Source organism: Cajanus cajan, chromosome 7, assembly GCF_000230855.2.
Source record: "Cajanus cajan strain Asha chromosome 7, NIPB_CcT2T_4, whole genome shotgun sequence".
Taxonomy (NCBI): domain Eukaryota; kingdom Viridiplantae; phylum Streptophyta; class Magnoliopsida; order Fabales; family Fabaceae; genus Cajanus; species Cajanus cajan.
In genome coordinates, this window is record NC_138523.1 from 5629554 (window position 1) to 5644978 (window position 15425).

The 15425-nt window shown below is 34.5% G+C and overlaps 3 protein-coding genes across 3 annotated transcripts in view; 2 read left to right on the forward strand and 1 right to left on the reverse strand.

The window, feature by feature from the left end:
* The window catches only part of LOC145949691 (uncharacterized), an 86363-nt gene that overhangs the window by 25976 nt on the left and 44962 nt on the right, over positions 1–15425 (reverse strand). The window lies entirely within an intron of this gene.
* Positions 2862–4925, forward strand: LOC145949779 (uncharacterized). The gene is made up of 2 exons (XM_083060656.1): positions 2862–3706; positions 4736–4925. Exons 1-2 carry the CDS (start codon positions 2862–2864, stop codon positions 4923–4925), a joined length of 1035 nt encoding a protein of 344 aa, XP_082916782.1.
* Positions 11403–12320, forward strand: LOC109810225 (retrovirus-related Pol polyprotein from transposon RE1). Its single transcript, XM_020373634.2, has 2 exons — positions 11403–11724; positions 11860–12320. Exons 1-2 carry the CDS (start codon positions 11403–11405, stop codon positions 12318–12320), a joined length of 783 nt encoding a protein of 260 aa, XP_020229223.2.

Sequence of the window (15425 nt, forward strand, 5' to 3'; positions counted from 1 at the left end):
ATTGCTTGCATTTGAAAAATAATGGGTTTATATTTTATTTAATAATTTCAGACGGATTTAAATCCGTGGGAAATTCCGTCAAAAATTTCCGACGGATTTAAATTCGTGGGAAATTCTGTCGGAAATTTCAGACGAATTTAAATCCGTCAGAAATTCCGTCGAAAATTCCATCAGTTAAAATTCCGTCGGATCTAAATCCGTGGAAAATATCCGACGGATTTTTATCCGTGGGAAATTATCCGTCGAAAATTTAACTTTTTCTTGTAGTGACTATCCCATAATTGATTTATGCTAAGCATGTTATGTTTAAGTCTATCAATATAGAGTACATTATTAGTAGATAAAGAGGAGGATATACATATCTTACATATTCCTTTGATCTTACGCTTATGATTTCCTCTGAAAGTGACTTGACCACCATTCCTTGGTCTCAGGCTTTGAAATATAAACATTTCTCTTTTTATGTGACATGAACAACCATTGTTCATATATCATGATTGCACTTTTCTATTCCCACTATCAATAAGATCTACAATAGAACTTATTTTGGTTTTAGGTACCCAAATGGACTTGGGCCTTTTTCTATTAATCTTAGAGACATTGGGAGGTCTCTTCTTAGGCAGGTTATTGCATTTGGACATAATATATTTAGTCTTTCCACAAAAAGTAATGGTTATTTCTAAAAGTACTTTGAATTTTCAACATTCAATTAAAACTTTTTATTTTTTATATAACTATTAGTAATAATATTTGAAAATTTTATTTTGTTTTGTTTTGTTTGTAGTATAATAGGCAGAGAAGAGACTATGAGTGATGATATTATGTTATTAAGCAAGTGCAAACCATTTTTATGAAAACATAGTATATTCATAGAGTAGTGTAAATTTTGTAATATGAAACATCATTTATATGTATACTAGCTTCTTGTATATTTCATTAAATAATATTGTGTATTTCCTTTACAATTATGGATATTTTTGGATTCATTACTATTGTCTATTATGGAAATGAACACCATGCGACAACAATTAATGGGCAAGATTCTTCCTTAAGGTTACTCAAAGTTGACTCTAATTTATTAGTTTTTAGCATGTTAGAACATAATTTAGGTTGTATATGATTGTTAGGATGCTTTTAGTTATCTTATCTTAATATTATGTTATGTAAATCATTTTGATGTACTAGATGATGTTAAATTATATCATTTTTAGTTTGTTTATGTACTTATTATGTACAACATAAATTAATATTATAAGAGTAATATGGTGCATTGAGGAATTTTTTACTACCAAGGATTGTTCGTGAATTGTCTGGTACTCAAATTGTGTATTTGCAAGTTTGGGGTGATATAAAAAGTAACCTGCCTATTAAAGAACCCATCACATTCCACATAGGTTATGATCATAAGTGATGAAAAATGAGTCATATTCTACATTGATTAGAATATGAATTAATATAATGATCAATTTTACATCAGTTCTTTGTTCAATGTGAAATGACTCCTAATTTCATATTGATGAATTCTATGTCCATTGTACAATCGATGTAAAAAAATCACTTCAACAATGTGAAATTACCTTTTCCTAGTGACTTTAAGATGTTAAAGTAAAATATTAAACTAAGTACCAAATTAAAATAAAAATAAAATGAGGAACACAACTAATATATCAAAGTAAAATATTTAAACTAAGTATAAAAATTAAATAATAAATAAAATGAGGGACACAAGGGTATTTCAGCTAGCCTTATTATTATTAATTTTATTTTTTTATGCAATTAATTTTATCATTGACCACATAAATGATTTTTTTTATTATTTCAAAACAAACTATTGAGTGAAAATGAAAATATATACTACTATGGAATTAACTTTTACTATTTTATTTATGGACATAAAAATATTTAAGAAAAGAATACGTTTCGTAAGGCTAATTTTCTTTTTCAAAATAATGATTAAAAAATAATTTTCATTTTTAAAATAAAATATAAATTAGAGGATACAAGGGAAGGCAATTAGTAATCATTTCTTTAAATGTAATTTAGTAAGTCAAATAAAAGTTAAATGTCGTCCACGTTGAATAATTGAATTTATATATTTTTCTTTCAAAATAATTTATTAAAAAATTTATTCGGAAAATATTTTTAATTGATATTAATTCTATTACATTATATTAAAATAATTTACTAACGAGAATCGAGTCTAGTAAAATGAGTTATTGTTTTCAATAACATGGCGAACTATAGCTCAAATTCTTGCTAGAAGAGTTATCTATCATTTAGGGTTTAATCATACTTCAAACATGATTGTCTTCAAAGTAAGATGTATATGAAAAAACAAAAGAAAAGTTTATAATTAATTTATATAGACTGAAAGCGTTATTTTCATCATGAGTCATGACATATGCATCATATTAATTTACATTAAGGAGTTTTAAAAATTATTATTTGACTAGATTACACAATTATAAACACATTAAAACATATAATTAATAAAGAAAAAATATTAATACATTATTCATAATACACTCAGAATTCGGTCAACTATTGTACATAGAAAATTTCCATTGATTTTAATTGCTCCAAACATGGAAAAGATATTGCAAAACGATGAACTAAACATTCGTAACTTATGAGTTCAGAAAAAAATAAATCAAACATAAAAAAAATTAAAATTCTTAACTTTCAGAAAATTAATAATTCTTAGAAATGATATTTTTTAAATTCTTTATATTTCCCCACCAATTGCCTAACAAAGATTTAAATTGAACATCTTCCTTTTTCTCTTTTATTTAAACGTCACACATATCAACATAAATTATAATCGATCATTTTCACAATCTCATCATCACCATCATCTAACAATGTCTTTCTCTGCTCCATTCACAGACCCAAGTACACTTGTCATTGTTACTAAAGAAGAGTTCCTTAGCTTTTACAATATTGATCGTCAACTCTTCACTCGATTGGTAGTGGGATTAGGCCGTGGCACTAGCCAATCAACACATGTCATGGCTTTCATTATATGGCTTGAAAAACAGTGCAAAGATATGAATTTGATGAAAAACATGCTCCAATGGCCTGACACTACGTTGGCTAGCCTTGTAGATGAGGTTATCTTGGTTATTAATTGCATTGAGAGTCCCCAATTCATTTATGATGATGTTGTTAATCATAATGCTTTGCCTGTGGTCAAAAGCATCCTGCAAAACAACGATACATCACTCAAATATTTTTATGGAAAACGTTTGATTATCATAAGTGCAGTCACCAAGATACTCAACAATATCTGTTTAAAAGTCTTCATAGACATAGTGCAACAAGTGCAATACACGAAGGCTATGAAAGAAAGGGTATATTATAATCCATTACCTGGATTTACTATTGTACCCGAACAGGTTGTTCTACCAACACCACAAAGGAGTGAAGGGAGTTCATGCTATTGGGATGGTTCTAATCCTCCACTGGAGACTTATGATGTTTCAAACCAAAAAGAGTTTGATCCAAATTTGAATGAGGTATCGGCCATGTTTAATAAAACTAGTGTTACTACGAGTAATAGTACAAGTGACCAAGCTAGTATTACTACTACTAGTAATACCATTAATGATGAGAAAAGGGAGGTTCCGGTTGATGATAGGATAATTTTTATTACTTTCTCAGAAGGTTACCCTACTTCAAAGGCGGAAATTCGAGATTTCTTCTCAAGGTACACAAATTCTTACTTACTCTAATAGCAATATATGTATTTGCTTAGATGCAAGGATTTGCTACGGTAAACAAAATTTGGTTAGCCTTGATTTCTGCTCTAAATTGATACACATGGTTTATTATTATTTTATGTTTTACACTCCCAGTATTATAAGTTTTATATCATATTATAAATATGAAATATATGTCTAATTCAACTTTAAAAAATCAGCTTGTAAGATAATAATTGTTTTCAACTTATATACTATTTTACAATTTTATTATTCATTAATGTGATATTTTCAATACACACCTTACATTAAGGATTGAATATTTATAGGCAAATTGATAATGATTCGATAGTGAATGATTTGACAACAACACTATAATGAGTGACCAATAATAAACCCAACAATATTTCCTAGATTATACTTTGATATCATATTATGAAAATATATTATAAGTCTATTTTATTCTTACAAAATCAATTAGACATCAACTTGTTTAATAATAAATCTTTATTTCATTCTTCTCAATATGCACTTGAAGATTATGCACTCTACTTATAAAAATAATATATATTAGCAATATCATACGACATTTATGTGCAAATATTCCATTCAATATTTGTCCAAATAAAAGAATGAAGAAGGTTTAGTATTAATGGAAATATTCCAAATGGCCAAATAATAACAAGCTTGAAACCAAATAATAACACGATGATTTTTATCCGAATCCTAAGGGTAAATTTAATTTAATCATTCATTAGTCAACAAATGAAAAATCAGTTTGTAGGGTTTTTTTTTTTCAATCAGTTTGTAGGTTACATTATGTTTCAATCGACTAATCGTATTTCGTGGATATTATATAAATTTTTCACTTCAAGAAAGAAAATTATATTGTGTGATTGTTTTGAAAGCAGTATATATATTTCATTATAACTTCATTCGGAAATTCTCTTAAAATTATGCTCATCCTATATCATATGGGTTTTTCACTTCTCTTGTTTTTTCTTTCTTCTCATTTACATTTTAACTATATCAAACAGAAGGTATGGAAATATTATTGAAGCATTGCTTATGCAAGATGTGGCTCCACCAGACCAACCAGTGTACGCTTGTGTAGTAATTCGCGCCGAGGCCATACATATGATCGAACATTTTCTTGAGAGCACAAAGAGTGTGAGACTCTACATTAATGGGAAGCATGCTTGGGCTACAAAATATGTTCCAAAGTAATTAAAAAGTCTCCAAAGGGAAAATCTCTAATGACTTCTTAAGCACATTCACCAACTTTAACAAAGTCATTTTATTGATGATTAATTTCTTGAAATGTGTTCGATCTTTGATCGTGTTTTGAGTTTCCAAGCCAGACTAATAAGGGGTTTGTGCTCAGCATATAACAAGGTTTGAAAAAAACATCTTGAATATCTTTGTTTTATTAATTATAACGCTATGTAATAAATTAATGTTTTGATGTTGACGGATTTAAATAACTATTGTGGTCACTTTTAATTTTGGTGGTTACTTGTGACTTTTACTAGTTTTGCATTCTATTTCTTTTATATATATATATATATATATATATATATATATATATATATATATATATATATATATATATATATATCACATTAGTCTTAGATGTAAACAAGTCACCCCTTATACTTAAAAATATTCTATGTGCATGAAGTTTTTTTTTTTTTTTTAAGAACAAATTAATTGAAAAGTGGTGAGAATAAAGTATATGTGATACAAAATATATTCCTTCTCACCTAACCCATCTCTAGGGTGAATTTGGTGGGAGAGTTTGCATTATTTCCTTGATATATTAAGTTTTAATCCCCTCTGGCTCCATGAAAAGATGTATAAATATTACAAGAAAATTGTTATATAGCGACACAAACCTTATAGTGGCACTATACATGTCACTAAAAATTATTTTTACTCACACAATAACTATAATATATGTTGGTATATTATTAAAAAATGTGATTAACTAGGAATGGCCTGTTCCAAATTAACTTAGGTTTTAGCTTTTTTTAGGAACTTGGAACGGCCCGTTCCAAATTAGGGTTTTAGGCCTTTTTTTGTAAATTGGAACGGCACGTTTCGGTTTTGGAACAGTCCGTTCCGGGCTACTAAACAAGCTTATTTGGGTTTTAGGCTTTTTGATGACATGTCCTGTTGTTTCCATGCTTCGGGAGCTTCTTTCCTTCGATAATGGAAGTCCATTTCCTTGTTTGTATGCCCCCGGATGAAATTGGGTGTCTATAGCTGCCCCTCTTTACTTGTCCTTTGGAATAACTGTGTTTCTTTTCCAAAGGCAAGTAAAGACGTAGACATTTCGTCCGGGTCTTCTCCTCGTCTCTTTGGTGTTGGCGCTTCTACGTTTGTTTACCTTGAATAGGTGTATTTGCTCGTATCCTCATCCTTTAGAGCAGTTGAGTGTTGGTTGCGTACTCTATTAGGTAACAAGGGTGATAAACTGTACACCTGATCTTCAGTGTTCAAGTAGATGCTCCATTGTTTCTCTTGTGATAGTGCGTTCTTTTATTCATAGCTTGTTGAAGAGTATGCTGACCTCTCCAGGCCGGTTGCTGAAGTTTTGAGTGCCGACCTCTCTAGGCCGGTTGCTGATGGTAAGTATTGTTGTGCCAGCCTCTCCAGGCCAATTGCTGATAGCGAGTATTGTTGTGTCACCCTCTCTAGGCCAGTTGCTAATGGTGAGTATTGTTGTGCCGGCCTCTCCAGGCCATGTGGCAACCCAAAAATTTCCGATCTTGCGACCTATGATTTAGACATCCTTTTGAAAGTATCATTAATTAAGGAATGTTCGGACACCAGACTAATCTTTAATTAATGGTTTTGAAAATAGGTTCATGGAGTCGCCACCAATGTTTTACTCAAAACATTGGAAAAATAAAAGATTTTTAAAGATTCAATAATGACCTCGATAACCAGAATTGGGTTCGGGAGTCGGTTACGTGTAGGGAAGGTATTAAGCACTCCTACAACGCCCTAAATTGGTACCCTATAATGAAGATAATGTAATAAGAATTAATAGTTTAAATATTTAATCCCCTTTATTAATGATTACTTACATGAAAATTAAATTACACGATGAACCCTAAGATATCTACATGATTGCGTTTATTATAGCAATAAGTGAAATAAAAGAAGAGAAAGATAGAACAAGAGATTGATGAGTAATACCTCGTAGCAAGCTTTATTAGATCTTCAACTATGGAGATTTTAGGTGCTTTGCGGCAACCTTTCACACTACAATGTGCCTCACAAAACTTAAGAAATACAATAGGAGGGAGAGAGAGAGAAATTTCGAACTCTAAGGAGTTTGAGATGAAATTTTGTGGCCTTGAGAATTGTGCCCAAGCTGTCTATTTATAGACATCAGAAAGGTGCCAGAATGGCCCGTTCTGGATCTGAACATTATATGTTAAATTCTTACCCTGGAACAGCCTGTCTTGAAACCAGAACGGCCCGTTCTAGGGTTGAAATTAACACAAAAAATGCATTACTAGAACAGACCGTTTCAAACTAGGTTTTTTAGGCTATTTAGCGGTTTGGAACGACCCGTTCCAGAAAAGGTTTTTAGGCCTTTTTTGTGGCTTGGAACGGCGCGTTCCGGGCCACTAAAACCAATTTATTCGGGCTTTAGGCCTTCTGATGTCCTGTCCTGTTGTTTGCATGCTTTGGGAGCTCCTTCCCTTCATAACAGAGGTCCATTTCCTTGTTTGTATGCCCCCGGACGAAATTGGGTGTCTACAGGCCAGTTTCTAATGGTGAGTATTGTTGTGTCGGCCTCTCCAGGCCGCCTACTGATGTTGTGAGTATTGTTGTGCTGACCTCTCTAGGCTGCCTGTTGATATTGTGAGTATTATTGCGTCGACCTCTCCAGGCCGCCTGCTGATGTTGTAAATGTTGTGTCGGCCTCTCCAGGCCGCCTGTTGATATTGTGAGTATTGTTGTGCCAGCCTCTCCAGACTGCTTGATGATATTGTGAGTATTGTTGTGCCAACCTTTCCAGGCCGCCTGCTGATATTATGAGTATTATTGTGCTAGCCTCTCCAGGCCACTTACTGATATTGTGAGTATTGTTGTGTCGGCCTCTCTAGGCCGTGTTGCTGATGTTGTGGGTATTGTTGTGCCAACCTCTCCAGGATGCTTGCTGATATTGTGAGTATTGTTGTGCTAACCTCTCCAAACCGCTTGCTGGTATTGTGAGTATTATTGTGCCGACCTCTCCAGGCCGCCTGTTGATGTTGTAAGTATTATTGTGCCAGCCTCTTTAAGCCGCCTGCTGATGTTGTAAGTATTGTTATGTCGGCCTCTCCAGGCCGTCTGTTGATGTTGTAAGTATTGTTATGCCGACCTCTCCAGGCTAGCTGCTGATAGTGAGTATTGTTATGCCGGCCTCTCCAGGATGGCTACTGGTATTGTGATTTGATTGCCCCATTTTCTTTGGCGAGGGTGTCTGATGAAGATGAGGATTGCTGGTAGGTGGTGCCATTGTGCTGGTGGGCAGAGGAAGATGGGTGATAGGGATTCTAGTGTTGCCCCTACCATGTGAGTATTGTGATGTCTTTCCAGGCATCTATTGTGGAGTCCCTTTGGTTCGTTGATGACTGATTGTTTATGCTTTCCTGATTGCTTTCCTGATTGATGATTGTTGATGCCCTTAGTTTGGGCTGCTTTTGCCTCTTGTTGGGATGATATCAATCGGAACTCGTGTTTCCCTTTTTGGCTTTTCTTGTTGAGATGCAAAAAGATGTTGAATGCTTATTTATGCATGATGGTAGTTATTGCATATTTTGAATAATTCTCCTTTGATAAAGAAAGTTTTCTAAGTCTGTGAGATGCTTTTTTGAGATGCATGCGATGCATATTTTAGTTTCCTCCTTTTTAGATGGTGGCTTTTCTTTTCTCTTTCCCACGAATGGACTGCTTTGATTGATGTGCAACATTAGTCATATTGGCCGTTTGGTGTATTGAGTCATCTTGGGGATCTTTTTTTTTTCTTTTTGTTTAGAAACCCTAACTTTTGCCTAGGATGTATCCTAGCGAGTATTTTTGCTATTTTCATTTGCCCTAATTTTTTTCCTAAGATGCCCTTTACGAGTTTTCATCCCAGCGGGTCATTTTCATTTTTTTGTTTCTCTTTTTTTGTACTTGTTTAAATTTTGACAACCATCAACAATATACGTCATTAAGATTGGACAAGGCAGAAAGGAAAGAAAAAAATGATTTAGAATGAATAGGTAGTTGAGGTAGGAAGATTTAGAATGAATGGGTAGTGGAGATAGGTGAGTGTTTAAGTTTTTTAAACAAACATTTCCTTGGATAATTATTATAATCATTCTCCTAATTATTTTGAACTACATGTCTGAGTCTCAGGCAGAGTCTTCACAGAATTTTTCCCCTTGTAGAAGTGTTCAAGCCGCCTTTTAGCTTTCAACTATGAGAAGCATCACTTGCTATTTTTATCCTTTTTAGATCCCTAATTTTTGCCTAGGATGTGTCCTAGCGGAAACTTTTGATTTTTGTTTTTTTTTTGTTTTTTTTTTTTTTTGCCTAAGATGCCCTTTGCAGGTTTTCATCCTAGCAGTATTTTGCAAGTGATATTATTTTTTTGGAAAAACACTTCTTTGCTTTGACAAAATCTCCTGCCATCCGCGTTTGGGAGGACTAGCATCTTTGATGATTAACACTGCCTCCTCCATCAATAATTTCACCACCCCTCCCATTAACACCTCCAACCTTTGGATTTTTCGACTAGGACACCTTTCCGGAAAGCGTCTCAATGTTTTGCACATGAGTTTTCCTCTTATTTCTAAACATGTTGATGATAATTGTGATATTTGTCATTTGGCTAAACAAAAACGTTTGTCACACTCTCCAAGTATGAATAGTTCTTCCAATTTATTTGTCTTATTAAAATATAAAGGGAAGTTCGAACACATGTCCAAAATTTTATTTCTTTAATTAAAAATCAATTTCATGCCACCATTAAGTGTATTCGATCTAATAATGGGCTTGCATTTTTTCAAAAAGATTATTTTTCATCAAAAGGCAATTTACACCAAACAAGTTGCGTTTATACCCCACAACAAAATGGACGAGTGAAGAGAAAACATCAACACATTCTCAATGTGGCTAGGGCACTCATGTTTCAATCTAATCTTCCAAAACATTTTTGGTCTTATGCTATTAAACATGCAGTCTTCTTAATAAATCGTGTTCCTTCTCCAGTTATTAAAAATAAAACCCCTTTTGAGTTATTATATAACAAACCTCCAGATTTTTCCATGATTAAAATTTTTGGTTGTCTTTGTTATGCCTCCACAAATCCATCTCGCCAAAAATTTGATGCCCGCTCTAGACGTGGGATTTTTTTGGGTTTTCAAACAGGAACTAAAGGCTATGTTATTTTTGATATCAATAACAAAGAAATTTTTGTATCAAGCAATGTTCAATTCAATGAGACGTTTTTTCCTTTTCTACCACCCAATCCAACTTCCCAAACCCACATACACTCTCAACCTGATTCTAATACCAGCCCAATCCACATTTAATCCCTTCTAGAAACTGACACAGATTACTTACACCAACCCTATTCTAAGCCACCCATCTCCCATCAACCCTCTCACATATCTCAACCCACCCTTAGTCCTAATTCAGCTTCTCTAAATACCACCACTCCTCCTTCCTCACCCTCTTCGCGCTATCAACCCTCTCTGGCCCACACATAGTCATTCCATTACTTCAGTACCAACTCCAGATCCAGCCCCACCACCACATTCCAAACGCATCACAACTCATCCAAGCTACCTTAATGATTATTATTGTCACACTTTTTCAAGTGATTTGGCTCTTGTTCCAAAAGACTCCAACCAATCTTCTTCCAAGGTCCTGTATCCTATTTAATCTGTCCTTGATTACACTCATGTGTCTCCCTCTCACTCTTATTTCCTAATGTGTCTCTATTCTGAGCAAGAACCAAAATCGTATCATGAGGCCATCACTAAGCCTTTCTGGCAGGAGGCAATGCAAGCCGAAATGGCAGCTTTAATGAAGAACCAAACTTGGGACATCATAGCCACACCTCTCACTGTCAAACCCATCGGTTGCAAATGGGTTTTCAAGATCAAACGAAGGCCTAACGGATCCTTTGAATGCTACAAAGATCGCCTAGTAGCGAAAGGTTACTCACAAATTGAAGGCATTGACTACCTTGAAACTTTCTCTCCCATTGTGAAAATGGCTACAATTCGAGTCGTTCTTGCTTTGGCATACATTCACAATTGGGACTTGCAATAACTCGATGTTAGTAACCCTTTCCTCCATGGAGACATTTCAAAAGATGTTTATATGATGATACCTCCTGGACTCACTAGCCATCCCTCCAACCATTGTTGCAAACACAAAAAGTCACTCTACGTATTGAAGTAAGCAAGCCGAAAATCGTATGAGAATTTATCCATTTTACTGTTGTCTTGTGGATATGTTCAAGCACATGCTGATCATAGTTTATTCATCAAATTCACGTAATTTGCCTACGCAGCTCTCATTGTTTACGTTGATGATATCATGCTTATTGGAAATTGTGCTTATGAAATTATTGAAATTAAAACCACTATTCACTCTCTCTTCCACATGAAAGATCTTGGTCAATTGAAATATTTTTTGGGTATAGAAATGGCTCATTCAAACAAAGGAATATCCATATGTCAACATAAATACTGTCTGGATTTGATCAAAGAATTTGGTCTCATGGGGTGTAAACCCTCTTCCACTCCAATGGACGATTCCATGCATCTTCATCAAGACTCTAGTGAACCTTTGAATGATCCTTTGTCATATAGACGCTTAGTGGGTCGCCTTATCTATTTAACAAGCACAAGGCCTGATATAGTTTTTGCTACCCAGCAGCTTAGTCAATTTATGTTAGCACCAACTCAAACTCATCTTCAATCTGCCTTAAGAGTGATCCATTATCTCAAGGGGTATCCTGGAAAAGGTCTATTTCTCAGCCACAAGTCCTCCACACAACTTCTTAGATTCAGTGATGCCGATTAGGCCACATGTGTTGATACACGTTGCTCCATCACATGTTATTATTTTTTTATTGGTAATTCTCTGGTGTCCTGGAAAGCCAAGAAGCAATCTACTATTTCTCGGTCTTCGACAGAAGCAGAATACAGAGCCCTTGCCTTTGCAACCTGTGAGTTCCAATGGCTTTCTTTCCTACTTGCAGATTTGAGAATTCCTTTTACCAAGTGCCCTGTTCTTTACTGTGACAGCCAAAGTGCCTTGTACATTGTCGCCAACCCAGTTTTTCACGAAAGAACAAAGCTTTTGGAGATTGATTGCCATGTTGTCCGTGAAAAATTGCTTACTGGTCTCATGCATCTTCTACCAGTTTCTTCATCACATCAACTAGCAGATATCTTCACTAAGGCGCTTTCTCCACGACTATTTCACTTAAATTTATCCAAGTTGGAGCTTCTTGACATTTTCAAGCCTCCAACTTGTGAGGGGCTAAACGAAGAAGAACCAAAAGCATCAAGAATAGTCAAAACAAGAACTTCAGCCCAATTCTATAACAATACATAAGTCCATATTATAACAACTTCATCCCAATTGTATAATGATACATAAGTCCATATTGTGAAGATATTTGTTTCCTTAAGATTCTAGATATAACCATAAATATCTTTCTAGTCAGTACATAATAGAGGATTCTAGATAGGAATGAGGTGTACCACCCTCTGAGCTGTATTTTTTCTGTTATTCCTTTTGTCCTTATCCTTTCGTAGATGATAGGTTGTATATATTCAATATTGCTTTCAACAATACATAGTGAATCATTTTCTCAATCATTTTCCTAAGCCTTTTCTCTTCCATTTGTCTTTTTCTCTTTTATGGACCAAAGTGAGCTCCCTTAGAGAATTGGTCAACCACCACGAGTACTACTATGTAGCCTTGAGAAGGAGGAAGGCTAGTGATGAAATCAAAAGGCAAACCCTCCCATATGGTAGAAGGAATACGAAATGGTTGGAGTAATCCAACTAGTTTTTTGGTTTCATATTTCAATTGTTGACAAGTGTGGCATTAAGCAACAAAATTTTGAACATCCAAGCACATATGAGACCAAAAAAATTGATGTTGAGACATTTAAAAGTCTTGGTGACTCCCATATGGCCACTAAGAGAGGGGTGGTGTTGAACTCCTTAAACAACACTTGTTAAACAACACTTGTTTGAATGGATTGGTAGGACTAATCTAGATTTTGTCTTGAAATAAAATGAGGTCATTATGTAGATAGTACTCGGCAAACAAAGTGGGATTCTAAAGGATGGTTTCATGAAAGGAACAAAATTCAGGGTCCACATGTAGGGCCCAACGCAACTATAAAAAAATAAAATAAAATTGAGGCATGGAAAGAACGAAGCAATGGGCTGTGGACTAATCAAGGATGCGAGAGAAGGCATCAGGTACAATATTGGGGAACTTAGACTTGTATTGGATTGAATAATCATATTCCAATAGCATGGAGAGGTAGACTTGTTGTTCAAGCATTTGTGATGGCATCCTAGCTTGCATGAACTTGAGATGATCAACAAAGAATAGGACGCCTTCTCCAAGGATCAAGTTCTTCAAAGGTGGCACAAGGTTTTAGGGTGGATGATGATGGAATGGACGAAAATAGAGGTTGGGTAGAAGGTGTTTGAGGAAATGCTTGAGAAGGGTACTCTAGGGTTGGCTCACTTCATGATGATAAAGGCCACTTCTAGGGTTGTTTCTCTCAAGGTGGAGATGGGAGGGAGGTGGCCGAATTAGCCAAGGGTGACTAAGGAAAGATATAAAGGCACAAAAGACTCTCTTTATATTTAATATCCAAAGTATTTACAAGGTGTGGTGCCTAAGGTATTTATAGGAGTGGGAGGCATCTAGGGTTGCATTTAGGGTGCCAAATGCACGCCAAATGAAACCCAAATTAACCCTAGATGCAACTTGGGCCTAAGCCTTTCTAACACCAAAAATAGGTCGAATAGCCACAAAAATATGTATAGGTTTTTGTTCCCACCCTAATCAAATACCTTAGCCCAAAAATAAAATCATATGATCTAAAGCACCCTATAATACAAGGGTAAAATGAGAAATACAAAAGAAAATAAATCCTATGACTAATATACCCCAAAATACAAGGGTAAAATTGGAAATACAAGTAAAATAAATTCTAAGACTAAAATACCCCAAAATACAAGGGTAAAATAGGAAATCAAATACAAGGACAAAATAGGAATAAATGTTATGCTAAGAAAATCTTAGGAGCTAAGGCCCAAAAGTGGGCCCACTCCTCCTATGTTTTTTTTTCAACACTAACCCATTCCTTTTGCCTCCTTCAATACATCACCTCTTGGACTTCTTGGCCTTAATGTTATTCCATCATTCCCTCTCTCTTGAAAAGGATTTGACCTCAAATGAAGAGGTTCCTCACGGTGGGCATCATGACCAACAAAAACATAAAAATAAGCATTAGAGGTAATAATATATGATAGAAATGGGAAGTGTATCCTAAGAGGAGTTCCCCTAAAAATGCTAAAAAAATTGTCTAAATTAAAAGGACTAGACTCTCTAATGCGAAAGATAGGATCCTCCCCATGGTGAAGTCTAAGTGTATAACTAAAACCTAAAAAGGTAAAAAGACTAAAACTATAGCACACTAATGCATTAGTCCTAAAAACTAAAATGTCTTGTTGGAGGTACCCAATGTAGTGACCTAGGTATGTATTGGAAAATAAAGTAATCTTAACTAAAAAATTACCTAAACAGCTTTGTATTGCATAATTTGTTAGATACATATGATAAAAAGGTGTTAAGAGGAGTCTAGAAAAATCATATAATCTAAGTTTGTCTTGTAGGGAAGTAACCAAGTTAAGTTTAAATAAGTGTGAACTTCCTTCAAGATCAAAAATAGAAGATACAACACCATGAGATGTATCTAACAAACCATACAAACCAAAAGTTGGGTGCTTTATGAAGGGAACTAAAGTGGAATGAGTCTTAAAGAAGGAAGGCTTATCTTCCTTGGGCACTACCAAGGAAGTAGCACAAGAAGTGGGACTAAGTGAATTCCACTTCTTCTTCACTAAATCTTGAAGTTGAGATTTTTTTTCTTTAAAAAGAATTTGTTTTTGAATCTCCACTTCATGACTAGTGGCAATGTGAGAGAAAGAGTTAAGGTCTTGATGAATGAAGAGAGTCTTTTTTAAATCATTTTCAATGGGAAAGTGACTCTCTTCAAGCATAAGCCCTTTGGAAGAAAGATTATTCTCCTTACTCTTCTCTAAGAGTGTTGGTTGTTGTTTTTCTTGTTCTAACCACTCTTTAACCCTCTTTATACTTTTCTTCTTTTTTTCTTTCTTTTCTTTTTCTTTGCTTCTAAGTTCTTCCTCTCTTTTTGTATTTTCTTCCTCATGCATACTCTTAGGGATTCTAACCTCTTTGTATTTTTGATACCTAGTTGGGAAAACCCTAGGTTTGGATCCACTAGTTTCTCTCCCCTCAACTAATTTTGCAAGTAATTATTTTATTTCCTCCTTATTCCTAGTATTTTCTTTTTCTCTTTTTCTAATTTCTTCCTTTCTTTTTATGTGTTCCTCTTCTTTTTTTCTTATGTACTCTTTTAACTCTCTAATCTCATCTCTAACACTA